General features: G+C 38.8%; 1 protein-coding gene across 1 annotated transcript in view; it reads right to left on the reverse strand.

Moving 5' to 3' along the window:
• Nucleotides 1-6,663: 6,663 nt before the first annotated feature.
• LOC145787465 (DBH-like monooxygenase protein 1 homolog) overlaps nt 6,664-18,831 on the reverse strand; it is a 15,894-nt gene continuing 3,726 nt past the window's right edge. Inside the window, exons 4-15 of the mRNA XM_082599213.1 lie at nt 17,455-17,542; nt 14,343-14,515; nt 13,803-13,877; nt 12,306-12,404; nt 11,687-11,786; nt 11,227-11,405; nt 10,704-10,798; nt 9,766-9,922; nt 8,485-8,621; nt 8,023-8,128; nt 7,526-7,615; nt 6,664-7,215 (exon numbers count right to left, since the gene is read on the reverse strand). Coding sequence (XP_082455339.1) covers nt 7,087-7,215; nt 7,526-7,615; nt 8,023-8,128; nt 8,485-8,621; nt 9,766-9,922; nt 10,704-10,798; nt 11,227-11,405; nt 11,687-11,786; nt 12,306-12,404; nt 13,803-13,877; nt 14,343-14,515; nt 17,455-17,542 — 1,428 coding nt within the window. The 3' untranslated portion in view covers nt 6,664-7,086. The remainder of the gene's footprint in view (nt 7,216-7,525; nt 7,616-8,022; nt 8,129-8,484; nt 8,622-9,765; nt 9,923-10,703; nt 10,799-11,226; nt 11,406-11,686; nt 11,787-12,305; nt 12,405-13,802; nt 13,878-14,342; nt 14,516-17,454; nt 17,543-18,831) is intronic.

The following is an 18,831-nucleotide window of genomic DNA, read 5'->3' on the forward strand; positions in this document are numbered from 1 at the left end:
AGCTCGAAGTTGCTAGTGCGGACTCGGCACGTTAGTGGTGGTAACTTGATTCAGTTGCTCTATCTTCGGATGAAGCTGGAAAGATACTAGAAAGCAGTTATCACGACTGCGCAGCCCTTGTTAAAACCCAGTCTACTCACTCTGAATGGAGAAAAACATAATCTGCTTCAACAACCTGTGTGGAAAGCCGCTCCAGAAGGTTCACCTTACTTGCGGTCGAAAAACGAAATATTAACCGTTACCATGAAGATTGGAACCTGGAATGTTAGATCATTAATGGATAATTCCAACTCTGATAGACCGGAAAGACGTAATTCTATCATTGCTCGTAACCTACAGTGTTTCAATTTGGACATCGTGGCTTTTAGCGAAACCAGGAGAGCTGGAGAAGATCAACCAAGAAAAAAATGAGTTAATTTAACTTTTTTCTGGAAGGATCATGATCGCTTACATCCGAGAATCCACGGCGTCAGTTTTTGCGATTAAGAATTGTCTCCTTTCAAAATTGACAGAACAGCCAGTTGGAATAAACGCTCGTCTGATGGCGCTCCGAATTTAACTAGTCAACAATCAACACGTAACTCTTTAGTGCTTCTGCCCCCACACTTGGTGGAGAGGATGAAGTCAAGGAAGCTTTCTATAGACAACTTGATTAAGTTCTGTCTCACACATTACGAGAAGATAAAGTTATTCTTCAGGCAGATTTTAATGCAGGAATCCTAAAAAAATTGGATCTTTGGAGAGGTACAACTGGAAACGAAGGAGTGGGGAAGGTCAACTCTAACGGAACCCGTCTTCTCACAAAGTGTGCAAAGCACAACCTGGTGATAACCAACACTTTATGTCGCCAAAGAAACCGCCTGAAAGTTTCTTGGCAACATCCGCGGTCAAAACACTGGCATCTCATCGACTATGTAATTGTAAGATCTCACGACCAACAAGATGTGCTCCTTACAAAAGCTGTCACTGGAGCCGAGGAGTGCTAGACAGACCATCGTCTCATTGCATCATGATTAAGCAACCTCATTGCAACCCCCACATTACAACCTCACTGGCAGATCACGTGCCTCTCGTCGCCAATGCCCCATTTCAGCAAATGCCATCGCCTCACAACTTGTGAAAAATGGAGTGCACAGAACGAGAGACCGTGAATCAGACAAGTCCGTCCTCAAGGAAATGACGGACCTCTGGAAGGTCCCAACACCTGTCGAGGGTAACATTTCTGGTGAGTTTACCCCAGAAGAATTTGCCTCCGCCCTCCAGCACCTAAAGCCAGGCAAATCCCCGGGCCTTGACCACCTATGCCCGGAACTAATACTCCAAGCTGCCCCCTCTATGAAGTCTTGGTTAAAAGAATTCCTTTCTTGCTGCTTGCGTCACCTGCGCATCCCAAGAATCTGGAGAAGAGCCCTAGTGGTTGCAGTCCCAAAGCCGAAGAACCCCCCAAGGGATCCGAAGAGCTACCGCCCCATCTCTCTCTGTATCCTCTTTGTAAAACGAAATCTCTCTCTGTATCCTCTTCAAGATACTCGAAAGACTTATCTACGCCCGTGTCGAACCGATAATAGACCCTCAGCTCCCTCGGAAACAAGCCGGCTTTCGCCACGGAAGATCAACTGTAGACCAGGTCACTCTGATGACCCAAGACATCGAGGACAGCTTCTCGGCAAAAAAGAAGGCTGGCGCCGTGTTTGTCGATCTCACGGCTGCCTACGACACTGTATGGCACAGCGGCCTTACCTGCAAACTACTCCGTCTCCTTCCTGACAGGCACATGGTCCATATGATTATGGAACTTGTGCAAAACCGCAGCTTTACTCTTTCCACCGGTAGCGGCCGACGAAGTAGACTACGTCGACTCAGGAACGGCGTCCCACAGGGCTCTGTCCTGGCTCCCCTCCTCTTTAACACTTACATCTATGACCTGCCTGACACCATCTCCAGGAAGTATGCTTATGCAGACGATCTGGCTCTCCTGCATCCAGCCGGAGATTGGCAGTCAATGGAGAGGAACCTAAGCCAGGACATGTCAACTATATCAACATATCTCCAGAAATGGAAGCTACAGCTCAGCAAGGCAAAGACAGTGTCGGCGGCCTTCCACCTAAACAACAAGGAAGCAAAACGTGAGATCAACATTACCACCGATGACGAACACCTCCCCTACTACGCCGAACCCACCTACCTCGGCGTAACCCTGGACAAGTCACTCACGTACCGACGACACCTGGAGTCACTGCGCAAAAAACTATCTGCGCGCGTTGCACTTTTGAGGCGGCTGGCGGGTTCCGGCTGGGGAGCTGATGCGAAAACCCTTCGCACAGCTACCTTGGCCCTTGTCCATTCTACCGCTGAGTACTGCGCACCAGTGTGGTGCCGCAGCTCTCACACCCGCCACATTGACACCGCCATCAATGACGCACTACGCACTGTGACTGGATGCCTGTGTCCCACTCCAACGGACTGCCTTCCCATCCTTGCAGGCATCCAACCTGCTGAGCTTCGCCGTAAAGGAGCCATGATTTCCCTTGCTCGTCGCGCACTGGACCCCGACCACCTCCTCCACAGTACATTCCAGCGCCCACCTGGAGGACAGCAGCGACTGAAATCAAGACGCCCATTTGTGCCCGCCGCACGACAGCTTCTGAACAACGTTGAAGATCTTGGAATAAGTGCGGCACACTGGACGAACTACACATGGAACATGGAGTGGCAAAACAACACCTCCCGACTCCGTGATTTCCTACCCGACGTCGATCCCCACCCTCAGGGAATGTCCCTCGCAAGACTTGCGTGGGTCCGGCTTAACCGCCTACGAACCGGCGTCGGTCGCTTTCGTTCAGACATGTGCAGATGGGGCCTGGCTCCCTCACCGGGATGCGAGTGTGGCGCCACAGACCAGACAGTAGATCATGTCGTCCATGACTGCCCAATCCATCAACCACCACATGGAGCGCTTGGACTGAAGGCCCTGGATGACGAGACTGTCGAGTGGCTGATGACATCATGCCCAAACATATAGTCCAGAAGAACAGCTCATACGACGAAGAAGAATGATTAAGCAAAAGTTCCACAAAAATAAAATATTCAAGCTCTTTCGGATATGAAGTCACGTGAGGCATTTCAACAGTGTCTTCAGACAAGTCTTCAGAAAAATTCGATCTCTGACTCTGTTGAAGACTGTTGGAATCACCTTAACCGTATTCGGACCAAGCTATTTTTGGCAGCTAATGGCCTGACGTGTGGACTTATTCCATCCACACTTTCATTTTCTAATAAGTTTTGATATACTGTAAAAACATTACGAGGTTGCTATTTTCGCAAAGTTAGAGCAAAATTATTGACAAACTGGTTAAAATTAAAGTGGACACACATACTCTACCAGTTATTTGCTATTGCTTTTCTGTTGGAAGTAGTCGATTTTTTTTTTTTTTTAATTTGTCTGATGTCTCCCCCATAATCTCCTTTAAAGAGTTTTGCAGACAATTTTGAGAGTATTGTGTAAAAACGGCTAATAACTAAAAAACTACACTACAAAAATGTCATTTTATTACTAAACCAAACATGAATAGGGAAAGTCATAAAACTTCAGTTTATTTGAGCCAGTAGCTTTTATGTAATCGATGAAAGTTTGAGGTATGGACGGAACCCGTCCACCCGTTAGTCCGAATAAGATTAAAGTGGCTATTTTCGACACATGCAAAGAAAATATTGGTCATAAGAACCACCGAAACTGTTTTAATGAGAAGGACAATGTTCTTAGGGAACTAATCAATAGAAAGCGAGAAGCCTTTATCACGCTCCAGAATGACTCTCAATATGATATAAACCGTGACTTATAGAAAAAATGTAAGGATGGAGTCCAAAGAAATACTCGCACTCTTAAGGATCAGTGGTGGTAAAAGCAAGCTCATGAGATGCAACAGCTGGTAGATTCCAATAACACACGTTCAAGCATGGACAATCCCCTCTGAGAAGTAAGTATAGAGAAACGATACTTAAGAGTGAAGCCGAAATACGATCTCGACGGAAAGAACATTTGGGGGCTTCTCTACCATACAGTTGTTATCGACAAATGTGTGATTGACATCTTAACATGATGCAAGAAGATTCTCTTTATCAGACACCATCTCTCGGAGAGGTCAAAACTTCCATCATGGCCAGGCCCGGATTTAAGGGGGGGGGGCAGAGGGGGCAGTTTCCCCGGGCCCCCCGACTTTTGAAGGGCCCCCCTATGTGGAAAAAATGTGATTTTGTGCTATTTTTTCCTTTTGGCCTTTAAAGTTTCTGCAAAATGCTGTGCAGTACCGGACTGATGCTACTGTAGACGTAGAGATGGTTTTTCGCGCCGTAGGCGCGAAAAATTTTTTTGCACGGGGGCCCCCCGATCTAAAAGTGCCCCGGACCCCCTATCAGCTAAATCCGGCCCTGATCATGGCCATGAAAACCAACAAAGCAACAGGCCCTGATGGAATTCCAGCAGAGATTTACAAACTAGGTGGAAGTTTAATCCAACATGACCTTCATCAAGCCCTGATCTGAACAATTAAAATTGTTCCATCTGATGCCAATATCCTCACCATATACAAACGCAAAGGTGATCACAATGTGGAAATTATCGTGGAATTTCTTTGTGAGCAGCTGCTGGCAAGATCTTAGCACGTTTTTTGAACAATTTCTTTAACTGATTTGCAAGAAGATTCTTCCAGAATCCCAGGCGAGCTTCGGGCCAGGCCATTGCGTAGCACCAGGGACATGCTACTGTATTTTTTCTCAGACAATCGCAAAAAAAGTGTTGTAAACAACATCAACCACTGTATATGGCTTTTATTGACCTCTCTAAGGCCTTCGCCCGCATCTCAAGAGCTCTTGTAGAGTGTACTTTCTAAATAGGAATGTTATAACAAATTTCTTCGTATCTTGTGTCTTCTTCGTGACGGTATGATTTCCAGATTCCAGACCAGCAACAACAGTTCTGAACCTTTCCTGGTTAACTCTAGAGTGAAACAAGGCTGCGTAATAGCACCAACTATTTCTGTAATTTTCATTGCATTTATCTTGAAAATAGTCCCCAATGACCTCCCATCTGGCATTGACATATCTTACCGCATGGATGGAAAGCTTTTTAACCTCGCTCGCCTCAAAAGTAAATCAAAGACTACAACACGGAGTATCATGGAATTTCAATATGCCGATGATAACTGTGTAAAAGCACTGAGTGAAAACCACCTATACAGCAGACATTGGAGGTTTTCCTTCAAGCATACAAGAGGATTGGACTTAGCGTCAATATTAACAAGACTCAAGTTCTCTTTCAACCACTTTTTAAAGATCGTAAATGTGCTCTGCCAGAAGTCCTTCTTGATGGTACACCTCTAATGAATGTGAAACACTTTTATTATCTAGCAAGTGAAATTTCAGATAGCGTTGACTTTCAGGTAGAAATACAACATCATTTAAAATGTGCTTGAACTGCCTTTTGAAAACTTCAATAACCAATGTTTGACAACCAGAACGTGCAAAAAGATATAAAGCTTACTGTCTACAATGCAATAGTTATCACGATATTACTATATGCTTCCGAAACCTGGACCACCTATCGAAACCATATTACAATTCTTGCAAGCTTTCAACAACGCTGTCTGCGCAAAATTCTGAATATTAGCTGGAAAAAAAAAGAACAAATTTGAGCGTGCTAAAAGCGGCTGAAGCAACAAGCAATGAGTCCGCATTATTCAAAATCAACTCATGTAGTGTCACATCAACAAACTACAACTCAGTTTGTTGATGTCTGGGGAGGATGCGGTGTGTCAACTACACCGCATCCTACCCAGAGATCACTTCCTACACAACATGTTGATGGAAAAAAGGAATACCGAGGAACTTATGAACTTGCTTGGGTTGAATAAGAATGTTGATAAGCTGGCAAAGGCAAATGGAGTGAGATGGTATGGATATGTTTTGAGGAGGGAAGAAGACGATGTTTTGAGAAAAGCACTGGAGTTGCGAGTGGATAGTCGTAGGAAAGAAGGAAGACCCAAGAAAACGTGGAAAAAGCCAGTTGCGGAGGAAAGCAGCAAGGCTGGCTTGATAAGAGAGGATGCTTTAGACAGGTTGATGTGGAAGCAGGGTGTAAAGACGATTGAGGAGATCTGTGGAGCACGTGGAAGAGATCCGCCACCCATGGTAACCTGGAGTCACCGAATTAAAACTGGACAACTACTAATGCTACATGTTCCTTTAGGAATACGATTATACCACTAACCAATGCAGACGGAAGTACATGAATGCAATAAGTTGCGAAATGACTGGATGCAAGAGAAAGTCCCGGTTGAAGTGCTGCAAGTAGGCCTATCAGTTGTGTCTGTGCGTTGTAGGTTCTTCATATTGCTTTATCAACTTTAATGTAAATTAAAGCACTACTTTGCGTTTATTTGTGTTCAAAGCTGTGTTCACAAAAATAAACGCTTTAGATGTTGACATAACTTTCAAGTTGTTCTCTTTTTTAGCAATTACAGGATAAACAAATAAAATCATTACCTTGGTTTACAATAGAAAAATTTTCTAGCGTCAAACGACCAATGTCCACATATGTAGACGATTTTCATCTCTTTTATTTCGATAAATTTTGTCATTGTAAAAGCTAAAATCTTGTCACTAAGTGTGTCAAACTTGATTGAACTTGTTTCAACGAACGTAAAATGCCAGGAAAGTACCACAAGCACTTAAGGGTTAACATAGGACAATTATCCCTTTGAGCCAGCTGACTGTACCAATGTAAGCTATCTAGTACTCCACCATAAAGTTGATTCTTGCTTTGAACTTTATTGAGTAGTTGCAGAAGAAAAAAAAGTATCAACAATGGTGGGAATGGAACCCACGTTATCAAATTGGCTACTTTCCTAACTCTCCAACAGCTAGACCACGCTGCTGACGGCGAACGTTCAGTTAATTTAGTCACATTACTGCAGTCAGCTAATTTAAAAAATGACTTTTGATTGGTTGATAAACCTCATCCGCTGCAAATACGTTAGCTGAGTGGGTTAGGTATGCGAAGGTTCGGACTTTTGAGTTTGCAGTGTTTGTTCAATTGACGTCACAAATGTTAGTTTGTAGATCCGTGGGAAATCCAGTAGATGGCGCCTTGCACACTTTGATTTTAGGCTTCTCTTCCAATGGATGTTTGATTGGAATTGCTCCCCGCAAGGAAAAATGCTGTGAAACAAAATCATATATGTCGGCATACGTTCAGGAAGGTAACGCCTCGGACATTTCAAATAATCGTAAATGCTTCTAGAAGAAGATTTTCAACTTCTAGTTTAACAGTCAACTCAAGATAAACTATGATTGTCTTTATTTTTCGATTGTTTTGATCCAATCGTGCTGTGAAAAAAATGTGCAGTATTCACGTAAAAGAAGATGAATGTTAAAAAGTTTAGATGTTCATTAGAAATATTGTTTTTTCTGGCAATAATTGAAGCTAAAATTCAAGGTTGTTATTCGTTTCATCATAAAGCTTTCATACCTTTGAGGTGGGATGGACGCACACTTGAAACCTTTTGCTTTGACGCATAACTTCGCTGAGGGAATCGGCAGATTTTCTGTCCCACTTGTACTGGATAATCGAAAGAAAAAGCAATGTAAATTAAATAAAGTAAGAACAAAGCCTCCTGCACAATAACATCAACATATAATTTATCAACATTTATCAAAAACTTGTAGTAGTGATATGGCCGACATTTTAATGACACGTTTGAAGGTGGCCAAAAATTTTGATTTTTTTTCTTTTTCATTTAGTCCATAACACTTTTAAACTATCAGATATGAGTTTGCACATAAAACTTCCACTAACTGTTGTAGAGCAACTTTGAAATACCTGCACAAAGACAACAATGTCTTGTTACAAAAGGAAGCATTTGCAAGATAAAACATGCTTCACACTCAAACGTTTTCTTCAACTAGAAATGGTCAAAACTTCATACACATTGCAACATGATTGCAAACAAAAATAACTTAACTTACGTTTGTGACGACATCATCGAGACTTTGATTTGCCATTTCTGGTGGTGACGTAATAATGACATTACTTAAACTGAACTTACTGACATGATGGCTCAAATTGGTGTAGCTAAAATATATATCAAAAGTTAATATATAGCAGTCTAGCAGGTGTTATGGGTAACTTGCGCAATTGCTACTTCATTTCGCCAAATTTGGTTACACCAAAATGCACTCGTTGATACGGTCAATAACTAAGATTTATAAGCAATGCCAGTTTAAGCGTTTATTGTCATCTATAGCAAGACTTTTCAATCTTTGCTATTGCGCGACATAATTTTAGAAAATATTTTTTATGCCAACTTTTAATTTGTCTGGCGACCTTAAAATTGTAATTTGTTACCTCGTTCAAGTGTCGCCCGCTATAGTTTGGAATGTCCCGATCTATGATACCACGTGCTTTGATCAATACTTTCTACTACTTACGTCCAACTTTCAACGCCCATCATTGTCGTGAGTGGCCTCAATCCAGCTGTTGGAGCAGAAAAACACTGGGACACTGGGATTTTAGGATAGTAGTGAATGTAAAAGAGACACATTTCTTGTGTTGTTGCTGGACCTCCCTTCAAATAGAACAACACATAAAAATATACAATAGATGCTAAACAATAAATACTATTAATACTACAAAAAGTGCTCAATGCCAAGCAAAAAGTCAAGCGAACTAGATTCTATTTGAATAAGGACCTTTTGATGATCCTCCTTTTAGGGTGAAACAGGCTGTCAAGGGTTTAGAGACTAATAACTATATTTGATACAACAAATGATATTAATACTACTAAGTGCTAAATGCTAGGCAAAAACATAAGCGGAGCGAATTACATCAACTACAGATGCTATTCACTGAACACCTTGACAGCCAGTTTCTTCTATATTAGGTTCATCTGAAGGTTCTTATTCAAGTAGAATTCTATTTGAATAAGAACCTTGTGATGATCCTATTAGATATAGGTGAAACTGGCTGGTGAGTTGATTAATGAATGATATCTGTAATTGATATAAAAATATACAGATGATATCATACGTGTCAAGTCAATTTATTTTGTTTTAATATCGCGACATATAAACAAAACAATCAGAGTAAACGATAAGTAAAAAAAAGTAAATGCAACCGCTATTATCCACGTAATATTAATAACTTGCTTCACCCTTGGTGGGATTACTCGTCTTTTATATAAAATATTATTGCATCACAAAACTTTTTGTTCACGAAGATTCATCAAATCATTTCAAAGATAAAAATTATCGGTTAGAAACTTTTTGTGCTAAAAATAAAACAAAATTTTAGTGCATGGAAAGTGGTTAGAAAGGAAACAATTTTTTCGGGTAAGTATTAAACGAAGACTAAACAAAATATAACATGGCTCATTGATTTAAAAAACCCAACTACTTATTCTGTGCTTGTTCTGTAAACTACACTAACAAGTTTCTTTGTGGCGAGTTCAAGGCACATTTTCATACAAGCTGAATTCAAAGTTCTGAAATCACTCATTGTGATTTATATTAGAGATGCCAATTCGATAAAGTGACGACTATCCCACGCGAAACAAGCATTTGAGCACATTTCTTGGCATTATTCATTTCATACTTAGTGTAGGATTAAAATGTCAACCTTTTTGTTAGCTTTAACATCTTCAATAACCTGCACATACTTGGCTGTATCATGAACATTGTAAGGCCTTGTTTGCAACTATTGCATAAACATACCAAAGTGGCTCGAGATCTTCCGGCGGTTGAATATTCGCAAACTAATTGAAAATCGTCTTCTTTCCTAAATTCTACTTCCTGTGGTAAAATGAAACCTTCATGAAATTCAAATTGAAAATTGTCATTTTTGGCTGGAAGAGGAAGTTCTGTTCCATTTCTAAACACAAGCGTATCCATTCATGTCATCAGTTGTTCATTATTTAGTTAATATTTGTTTATTAGGTAACGTTCAGTAATTAGTTCAAGCCTCCTCTGTGACTCAGTGGCGCCTCCAAACTGGAAACATGGGTTCAATACCTCATCGTATCATACCAAAGACTTTTCAAAAGTAGTAATCGGTCTTGTTTCTGTTTTGAGATACAGAAAAGGAACGGATTATTCAACGGATATACTCACTTATCACACTATTATAACATTTTTAATTTATTTCCCAATTTTGGAGTAGTTCTTGGAGAGGTTTAGCCAGCTGTAGCGCAACCTTTAAGTTATTTGTTAGTTCTAAATAAAACTAGCTGAAACTTAAACCCTTCGTTATGTACAGTAATAAAGAATACCTTAGGCCTTACTATCTCATCTAAATTATACGAAAGCATCAATATAATAACATAACTGAAATTACAGAAAACAAAATTGATCATGTACGTTTCAGATTTGGAGTTTACAGACTGCGAAAGAATATGTTTGAGAGAGATGTTCAGAAACACATGAGAGTTCGGATGAAAAAGATTCAAAAGCGTTTTACAGATTTACAATATTCTAACACTAATATTAAAATCAAGAAAATAAATATAACCTTGTCTCAAAGAAATAAGATGTTTGGTTAACAATATATACTGTATATATAATATATAAAATAATAATATCAAAGATTATATATAATGCACAAAATCAAATTAAAATACACAAAATTTAATGACATGTGAAAACGCATTTCAAACCTGACATGTCTTAACGTCAGTTTCCGACCTGCAGTGTGGGCATGCAAACCTATTCTGTAGATTTTGATGGAATTTATATTCTCTTTTTCCATACCCTAATAATAAAATATAACCTAAATTTGCCAGGTTTGGGAACTTGTATAATACATTGAGAAAGCTTTCGTCGTCGTGAAAGTAGATTCTTCAGTATTTGGAAAACCACAAGCAAGTAAAACCCCAAAAAATATTTAACTAGAGAAATCTACTGTGAAAACCATTAGAACAACTTTGAAAACTATTTAACACAACAACGTCTTAACAGCCCTAAGCTGCATAAGATTCATTGCGAAAGATATCATGGAACAGTTTTACGGAATGATATTCATAGAATCAAGGTTTTTGACTTTTTCATTGTATGTTTTTTGTGTATTGACTAGAAAGCATCAAGAAAATAGTATTATTTGGTATCTTTAAACAAAATCAACTATTTAACTAAGGAAAAACTGTCTGTCTTATCCCTTATCTGTGATTATCCAACACTTACATTTCCAAAGCAAGCATGGTCACAGCCAGTATAAAGTTTATAGGAATCCATTTGTGGAGGGATAAACGTATGTAGTTGAGATAATAAGACTAGTCGACCAATTTCCATCATTCCACCATCGTACTTCCTCAACGTTGGAGTGTAGTAGATTCTTAGTCCAGACGAGTCTTTGATCATCTCTGAGATAATATAATAAAACATTGGTCACTTTTATCGTACCCCATTCTGTAAGAACCACTGCGCAACAAAATGTGTGGAACACAATCTGTTAATTATGAGCCGGTAGACGCACAGGGGCAGCTAAAGGGGCAATGGAAGGTCAAGATGGTGCCACCAACAAGTGCGCACATTTTTCCGACATTCTGCAGCACATTTTCCTTCAGATGGCTTAAATTTCATACGGCCATACAATAAAAAAACAAAATAAGATACTTTATGTTTGTAAGAATTTTCTACAAACCTTTCAATTCGGGATTATGATAATGAACCACCACTTTTATATATTTGAATCCATCTGGTCCTCCAATAGGGTTACCTGCATTTTCAGGGAGGAGTTTTGGCTGAAATGAACAGGGCACAAATCACTTCAAAGCCATAGAGTAAGAGACAATATGACTGATCAGCTGGTGACATAGCCTACTGCATGATCTTATGTTTGGTGTGTTGCATTGTAGATAGCTAAGTCCCAAACAATATCACAATAATACTAAGAGGGTGAGAAAATAAACACAACCAGTCAAAAAAATGACTCTTTATTTAGTGACATTTTAATAAGAGTAGAATAATAAGGTTCAACTGACTGAAAAGAGCTATAGCAATTTGCAATAAACTATTAAACCAGGTGGTTTATTTAAGTGTGATTTGCATTTAAGTAAGTTAGTTTTGTTACATAACTGCAGACAAGACGCCACTGTTTCGACCTTTAAAGTCTCAGTGCAGTAAATCGTTAGTACAATATAAATAATGCAGGGTGGGGATTTTTTCCAGTTGTGGTACGCAAGGAACAACATTTGTTGTGTCCAAGTAAATGCAACAAACCAAAAATTATTAAAACTTAGGAAAGAATGGGAAATACTCACTCCTCCTCCAACGGCCCAACCATCAATTATTGTATTGCAACTTTGAAAGTCTGGATGTTTGTCCGAACAATCTACACCATGACCAGCTATTTCGCTACTCTGCAGAACATATAATATTGCATCAAGTTTCCATTCCAACGTTGAAATAAAACTGTATAATTGTGTAACGTTATTAAGATCACGATCGAACGAAAATGGAAGTCGATGTTCTCGAGTTTTATCATTGTTTCGTCATTGTTTCATCATTGTTTCATGATTGTTTCGTCATTGTTTCATCATTGTTTCGTCATTGTTTCGTGATTGTTTCGTCATTGTTTCGGATCATCAGTGGTGCATATGTCTTGGCGGGAATCGATGGTTCAGACCAAGGAACAGAGAGTGTCTATTGACTTGTGCTTCAACTGGTGAAAGGTATTACTCATCCAGAGTTGTCATACTCATGTTTCATTTCTGTTTGCCAGTGCCACTTCCATTTTTGTTCGATTGTGGTCTAAATGACTTCTACAATTCTTCAGCTTCCACATCCCTATAATTGTTTAATGTTAGCACAAAAGGAAACGCTAGATAAAACACACCGGAAAATCATAAGCAATGAAATTAAGGAATGAACGCACACACAAATGTCAACACTAATGAAGTGCTGACGACAAAATATTTTTAAACATAGACTTTATTATCAATTAAAAAGTACAAGCACACTCATTTTGTTAAAGAAAATGCAGATGTAACTCCATTTTTAACAAGCAATCATCATCATCATTCATCATCATTAAGTTCCTTCCTGTCTTTGAGGGTTGGAGGCAATGAGACGTCAAGTTTCTCTTGTTGTGAGATTTTTTTATTGCAGTTTTGTAATTAAGTCCTGACCAGTCTTTGATATCATTAGCCCAAATTCTTGGTGGTCTGCCCCTATTTCGTTTTCGTTCATTTTTACTTCTAGTAGTTGTCTTTGAATAGAATTATTGCGAATCATGTGGCCAAAATATTTTAATTTTCTTGATTTAATTGTTTGTAGAACTTCCATGTTGGTTTGTATTCTGGATAGTACATCTTTGTTTGTGATTTTATCCTTCCATGAAATTTTAAGCATTCTTCTAAAAATCCACATCTCAAATGCCTCAAGTCGTTTAACTATTTGTAATGACAATGTCCATGTTTCTGCATTGTAAAGTAACGTAGTCCATATATAGCATTTAATAATTCGTTTTCGAGTGTTGATGTTAATTTTGCGTGTTGTTAATGTCTTTTTCATTTTTACAAAGTTGTTTCTTGCTGTTTCTATTCGTCTCAATATTTCTGTATCGCATCTGCCATTTTCAGTTATTGTGTGTCCCAGATAGGTAAAGCTTTTGACTTAATCGACCAGCATTCCATCAATAGTAATATTTAGACTTGGTACATTTTCTTTTCTTGTAGCAAGCAATAAAAGTAATTCATTATTGCTAACGCCATGTGACAAATATGACCAACCAATCAAACAATGTCTTTGGTTCTTACCTGCAGGTCATTGCAGGCGTATGTGTTAATATGGTGAACTATCAAGCGATGGTCTTCGTCTATTATTGCTTCTTGCTAAAATATATCATAGATAAACTAATAATGAAACAATACTTTAAATATATTACAAGCACCACTATGCATTTCTTAATTTGTTACATGAACTAATTAAAAACTATAGTTACAAATTAAGCAAATTGATACATTTTTCAGACAGGTAAATTTTTCGGAACAAAATATTTTAAGCATATTCATTACCTTGCAATTTCAAACGACAAAGCTTATCTGCATCACCGATTTGACATTCGCTTTGCTTTTAACTTACAGTCCGTAGTTTAAATTTCAAAGATCCTTTATTTTCGAGATTGTTTTAGATATTTGTAGAATATCAAAGCAATTTTCTAATATGTACAGATGAACCTTCTAGTCACGGTGTTGTCCCAGACAACCACTTTATCTGGCTTAGATTTGGTAAAGATCTCACAAAGATCTGGACCAGATAAAGTGGCTGTCCGGAATATTTTTACAATAACAGCCAACCTTAACAACATGGTGCTTTTTATCAAATTTAGGAACTTCAAGCAAAGTGCATTTGTAATAAGTAAGTTGTGTTGGAATCACTGAGTTGTTCGATCGAAAATCATGAATCAAAATGTCGGTTTCTTTGAACTCATCGTTTATTTGCGGTTGCAACAGAAAGATAAACTTTGAACCTGAAATATAATAATAATAATCGTGTTTTTATTTTCGCCTATTGCGATAACATACACTGCGATCACAGATGCGATACAACAGACCACAGGAAGCAGCGAAGTGACATAATATAGTCTTCGAGTCAGCTCCCAGCCAGCAAGCCTATATGGGCCCCACATGGGGACCCATATGGGCTGATGTACGGGCCCCATGTGAGATGCCCATATGGGGCCCATACACATTGTGTCCGCGGGCATCACATTGCCCCCATATAGGCTGCCCATATTCATTTATGGGTTTCATGTGGGTTGCTCACACTCAAACCACAAATCTAATATGGGCTGCCCATATGTAACCCATAAATCTAATACAGGCTGCCCATATGTATATCAGGTATATAACTGCAGACAGATGCCAAAGTGCCAAACTGCAAGCAATGAACTTTGCGCAATGCATAGCAAGGTGCCCCCAGTAAAGTGCTCAATCGGCGTAAGCCAAGAGCGTCAACTGCAGACAGTGTTTTTCTTTTGTTTTTTTTTTGTTTTTTTTTTTCACGATGATGAACTGTTTTATTTTGATCAACAACGCACGAGTAGGTATATAAGTCCATGTGACATTTTCCTATTTGTGGTACGTAAGCACAAAAAATAGTACTACTGCTAACCTTGCCAAAGTGCTCCAACTGCAAGCAGTGAGCTTTGCGCAATGCATAGCAAGGTGCCTCCAGTAATTTTGCTTGTTCAATTTCATTTTGTGTTTGTTTAAAAGATCAACAAAAGTCGTTTGAGACAACTAAAAAGTCTCAAAGTCTAGACAAATGCTGATCGAGGTGTATATCATATTAGTATGGGTTGCCCACAAACCTTTGAATCACTGTGTGGGTAGCCCATGGTCTGCCCATAAAAAATGTGGGCAGTCCATGGTCTGCGCATAAAAAATGTGGGCAGCCCATGGCCTGCCCATGAAAAATGTGGGTAGCCCATGGTCTGCCCATAAAAAATGTGGGCAGCCCATGGTCTGCCCATAAAAAATGTGGGCAGCCCATGGCCTGCCCATGAAAAATGTAGGTAGCCCATGATCTGCCCATAAAAAATGTGGGCTGCCCATGTTCTGCCCATAAAAAATGTGGGCAGCCCATGGTATGCCCATAAACAAAGTGGGCAGCCCATGGTCTGCCCATAAACAAAGTGGGAAGCCCATCAATATTTCATGCTTAGCCCATGATCAATAATTTTATGTGGCTAAATTTCTTAAAATGCATTTATATGATCACGCATTTGAAGATTGGAAGTTTTATATTCCACCTTGTCATTTAGCAACACATTCTGCAAGAAAGCCCATATTGGGCGCATATGGCAAAAACAAAAAACCCACATAAAACCCACATGCCCACAAGCCCATTAAAATAGTATATGGGGCCCATATGGGCTTGCTGGCTGGGCTGCTTCCTTTATTTTGGCTTGCCATTAAGTGTCTTTGCCGAGACACAACCGCGTGCTCTGGAGCGATGTCGAACCCACGTCCTTTCGAACGTCGAGCATACGTTCTCACCACTCCGGCTACGCAGCCGACATTAATAGATCTTATATTATGAAATTATTTGAGATGCTGTTAACATATATTAGGCTATTAATTTACCTCTACCTTCCATCCTCCACGACCCCGCATTGGAAGAAAACAGGCTACGTAGCAATTAACCTATAGCTGTTATCAAAATATTACGAACATTGTTATCCTAAAGTAATCCTGAATTGCTACGTTGTTGACAAGTGAAGGGTGAGTATCGTGGATTCTGTCAGATATGGCCCATACAGAGTTGTCAAAAATTGAGCTGCTGTGTACGATAGAGCTGTTCAATAAAGGTTCTGCAGAACATGGTTGGATTCACCGAAAGTTTCTTGTTATATTATGGAAAGTTATTTGCTTCAGTATATTGATGGGTAATTCCCCATTCGGTTTGAAGTATTTCTACCTTCTCATCGAATACAATGCATATTTTACCTCATTGCTAATAATATTGAAAACTATTAATAAAAAGCTAAATAGTTTAGTTAAAAATATACAGTAGGCTACTTACTGATAAATATTGCATTAAGTTTTAGTTTCTGTTAGGCATATTAAAATATTTATTTAAAGTATACCAAATCCGGAAATAAGTCGCCTCCCTAATGGAATGGGTTGAACAAGTAGATCGCGCAAAATCAAAGAATGTCAGAAAATCGGTTTTTATTCTAATTTTCCGAAAAATAACTTCAAATATGAAATTTTTGAATTATAACTAAAGTAAACAAAAAATTACTTTTGATCATTAATATAAGGCATTTTTGAACGTTTTTACATTTCAAAGTAATTGCACTACCATTTATATTGCACTAGCATTAACATATATATAACTAGCATTGCACGAAAATGTCTAGCCACCTGGGACAAAATGCTTATTGTGAAGATCAGGAAGGTAGAAAGAGGACCAGTTTAGGTTTAAAAAATTGGCAAAGAATGAAAACTGAAAGTCAAGAAATTTCACATTTTTAGCATATTTCCTTCTGTGAAATATTTCACTAATAGAGTGGGGCGTCCTAATAAAACCCCGTGTCGCTACAGATAGGGTTAAAGGAAAAAATCGATATCAGCAATAATTTGATGAGTGCTTCCAGAAAAAGAGCAATACTTCATGTAAATTGCAAAATGTGCTTGTAAAGACTTCTTTGCACTTCATCTGGGAGCTAGTAAGCTACTGAATCACCTCTGTGCTGGAAAGTATGATCATATACAAAGTAGGAATCTATACAAATGTACATTACAAACCACCACTGAGGTACAGTTCGATGTTCTCCTACAAAGACCAACTCACCTCTGTGTTGGAAAGTATGATCATATACTAAGTAGGATCCTATACAAGTATACATTACAAATCACCAAAGGGGTATGATTGGATGTCCTCACACCAAGACCAACTCACCTCTGTGTTGGAAAGTATGTTTGTTAAAATTTCCATCCTGATCGGGATCATCGTCATCATAAGCGTATATCACTCTCGTTGTGTCTGTCTGTGACGTATAACAAATAAAATATTTCATTAGAAATAATAATTTGATGAACAGCACTTGTCTTGTAGCGACTCAGTGAGTAGCTACAAGGGTTGCAGAAAAACAAAGACGCCGTGAGGAAACGCATCACTGACCTATGGAGAGCCTGCGGGGAGATATACAAACTCTAGAACAATAATAAGGAAAGCGACGTCAAAAAACGTAAAAACGACATCCTGTAGCTTGCAGGAGCAAAGCTCGCAAGAGGTACAGTTTTATAAAACCTTTTAAAACAAACATAATTTTTACAATAGCTTGTCCTGCAGTCAAAGTGGCATACCATCTCTGATAGGCAATAACTCATATCATCAGTACAGAGTATCTTATTAGTAGGGGTATCATCTTCCAAGCAAGCTATAGAATGGTTGTTGACCGGCCATAACTTTTTTTAAATAAAATTCTGCCTATAAGCAGCTGCTGAATATGTTGCATGTTGTTTGAAAAATAAGTTTCGATAAAGTTTCGCAAAAAATGCAAAACTGATTTAGTTTATATTTGTGTCAACAACGAGTCCGATAAAACTCAAAGTCGAACAAAGACAAATATTCTTGTTCTACTTCTTCTTCTTCTTCTGGCTTTATTCCCACTTCAAGTGGGGCCGCCGGTGCAGATTGCAGTCTCCCACATCACTCGATCAGCATCTTCATCCTTCACTCCAACTATTTCCATATCTTCTGCCACACAACCTCTCCATCTCCTTTTCGGCCATCCTCGCTTTCTTTTACCAACTTACAATAATTGTCTTATTCTCTTTTCGACATAATAGTTGTCTCTTCGTAAGACGTGACTCAACCATTTAAAGCATGTCCCTCTCAGCTGTCTTCCAGCTCTCCGACTCTTCCTAGCTATACATTACATCAATAGAAATTTTGCAATTAGAATACCATCGTCTTGTCCAGATTATCAGTAATGAGATTGATGTTACCTTAGACATTCGCATGCGAAAGTCACTAAAAAACATAAAACACTTAATGATATTAACCTAATGATAGAAAATATTTTTGGAAAGCAATTAATGACTTTGGTATCAACTCCTTTCTAAACCGAAAGAACCGTAGTTCAATGCTAAAAGAATACTGCATGTATATAATTTTGAGTGACATAAGTTTGACATTTGATGTGTACTAACACTTATAGATTGCTAAACTGCACATAACTGCAGCAATTATCAAAGCAGAGGACAAAGCAAAATTTGAATAACAATGCATAACAAGAATGCATTGTCTTCTAACAATACTCACAGTGATGGG

The sequence above is a fragment of the Aplidium turbinatum genome, chromosome 18 (genome assembly GCF_918807975.1).
Source record: "Aplidium turbinatum chromosome 18, kaAplTurb1.1, whole genome shotgun sequence".
NCBI classification, from domain to species: Eukaryota; Metazoa; Chordata; class Ascidiacea; order Aplousobranchia; family Polyclinidae; genus Aplidium; species Aplidium turbinatum.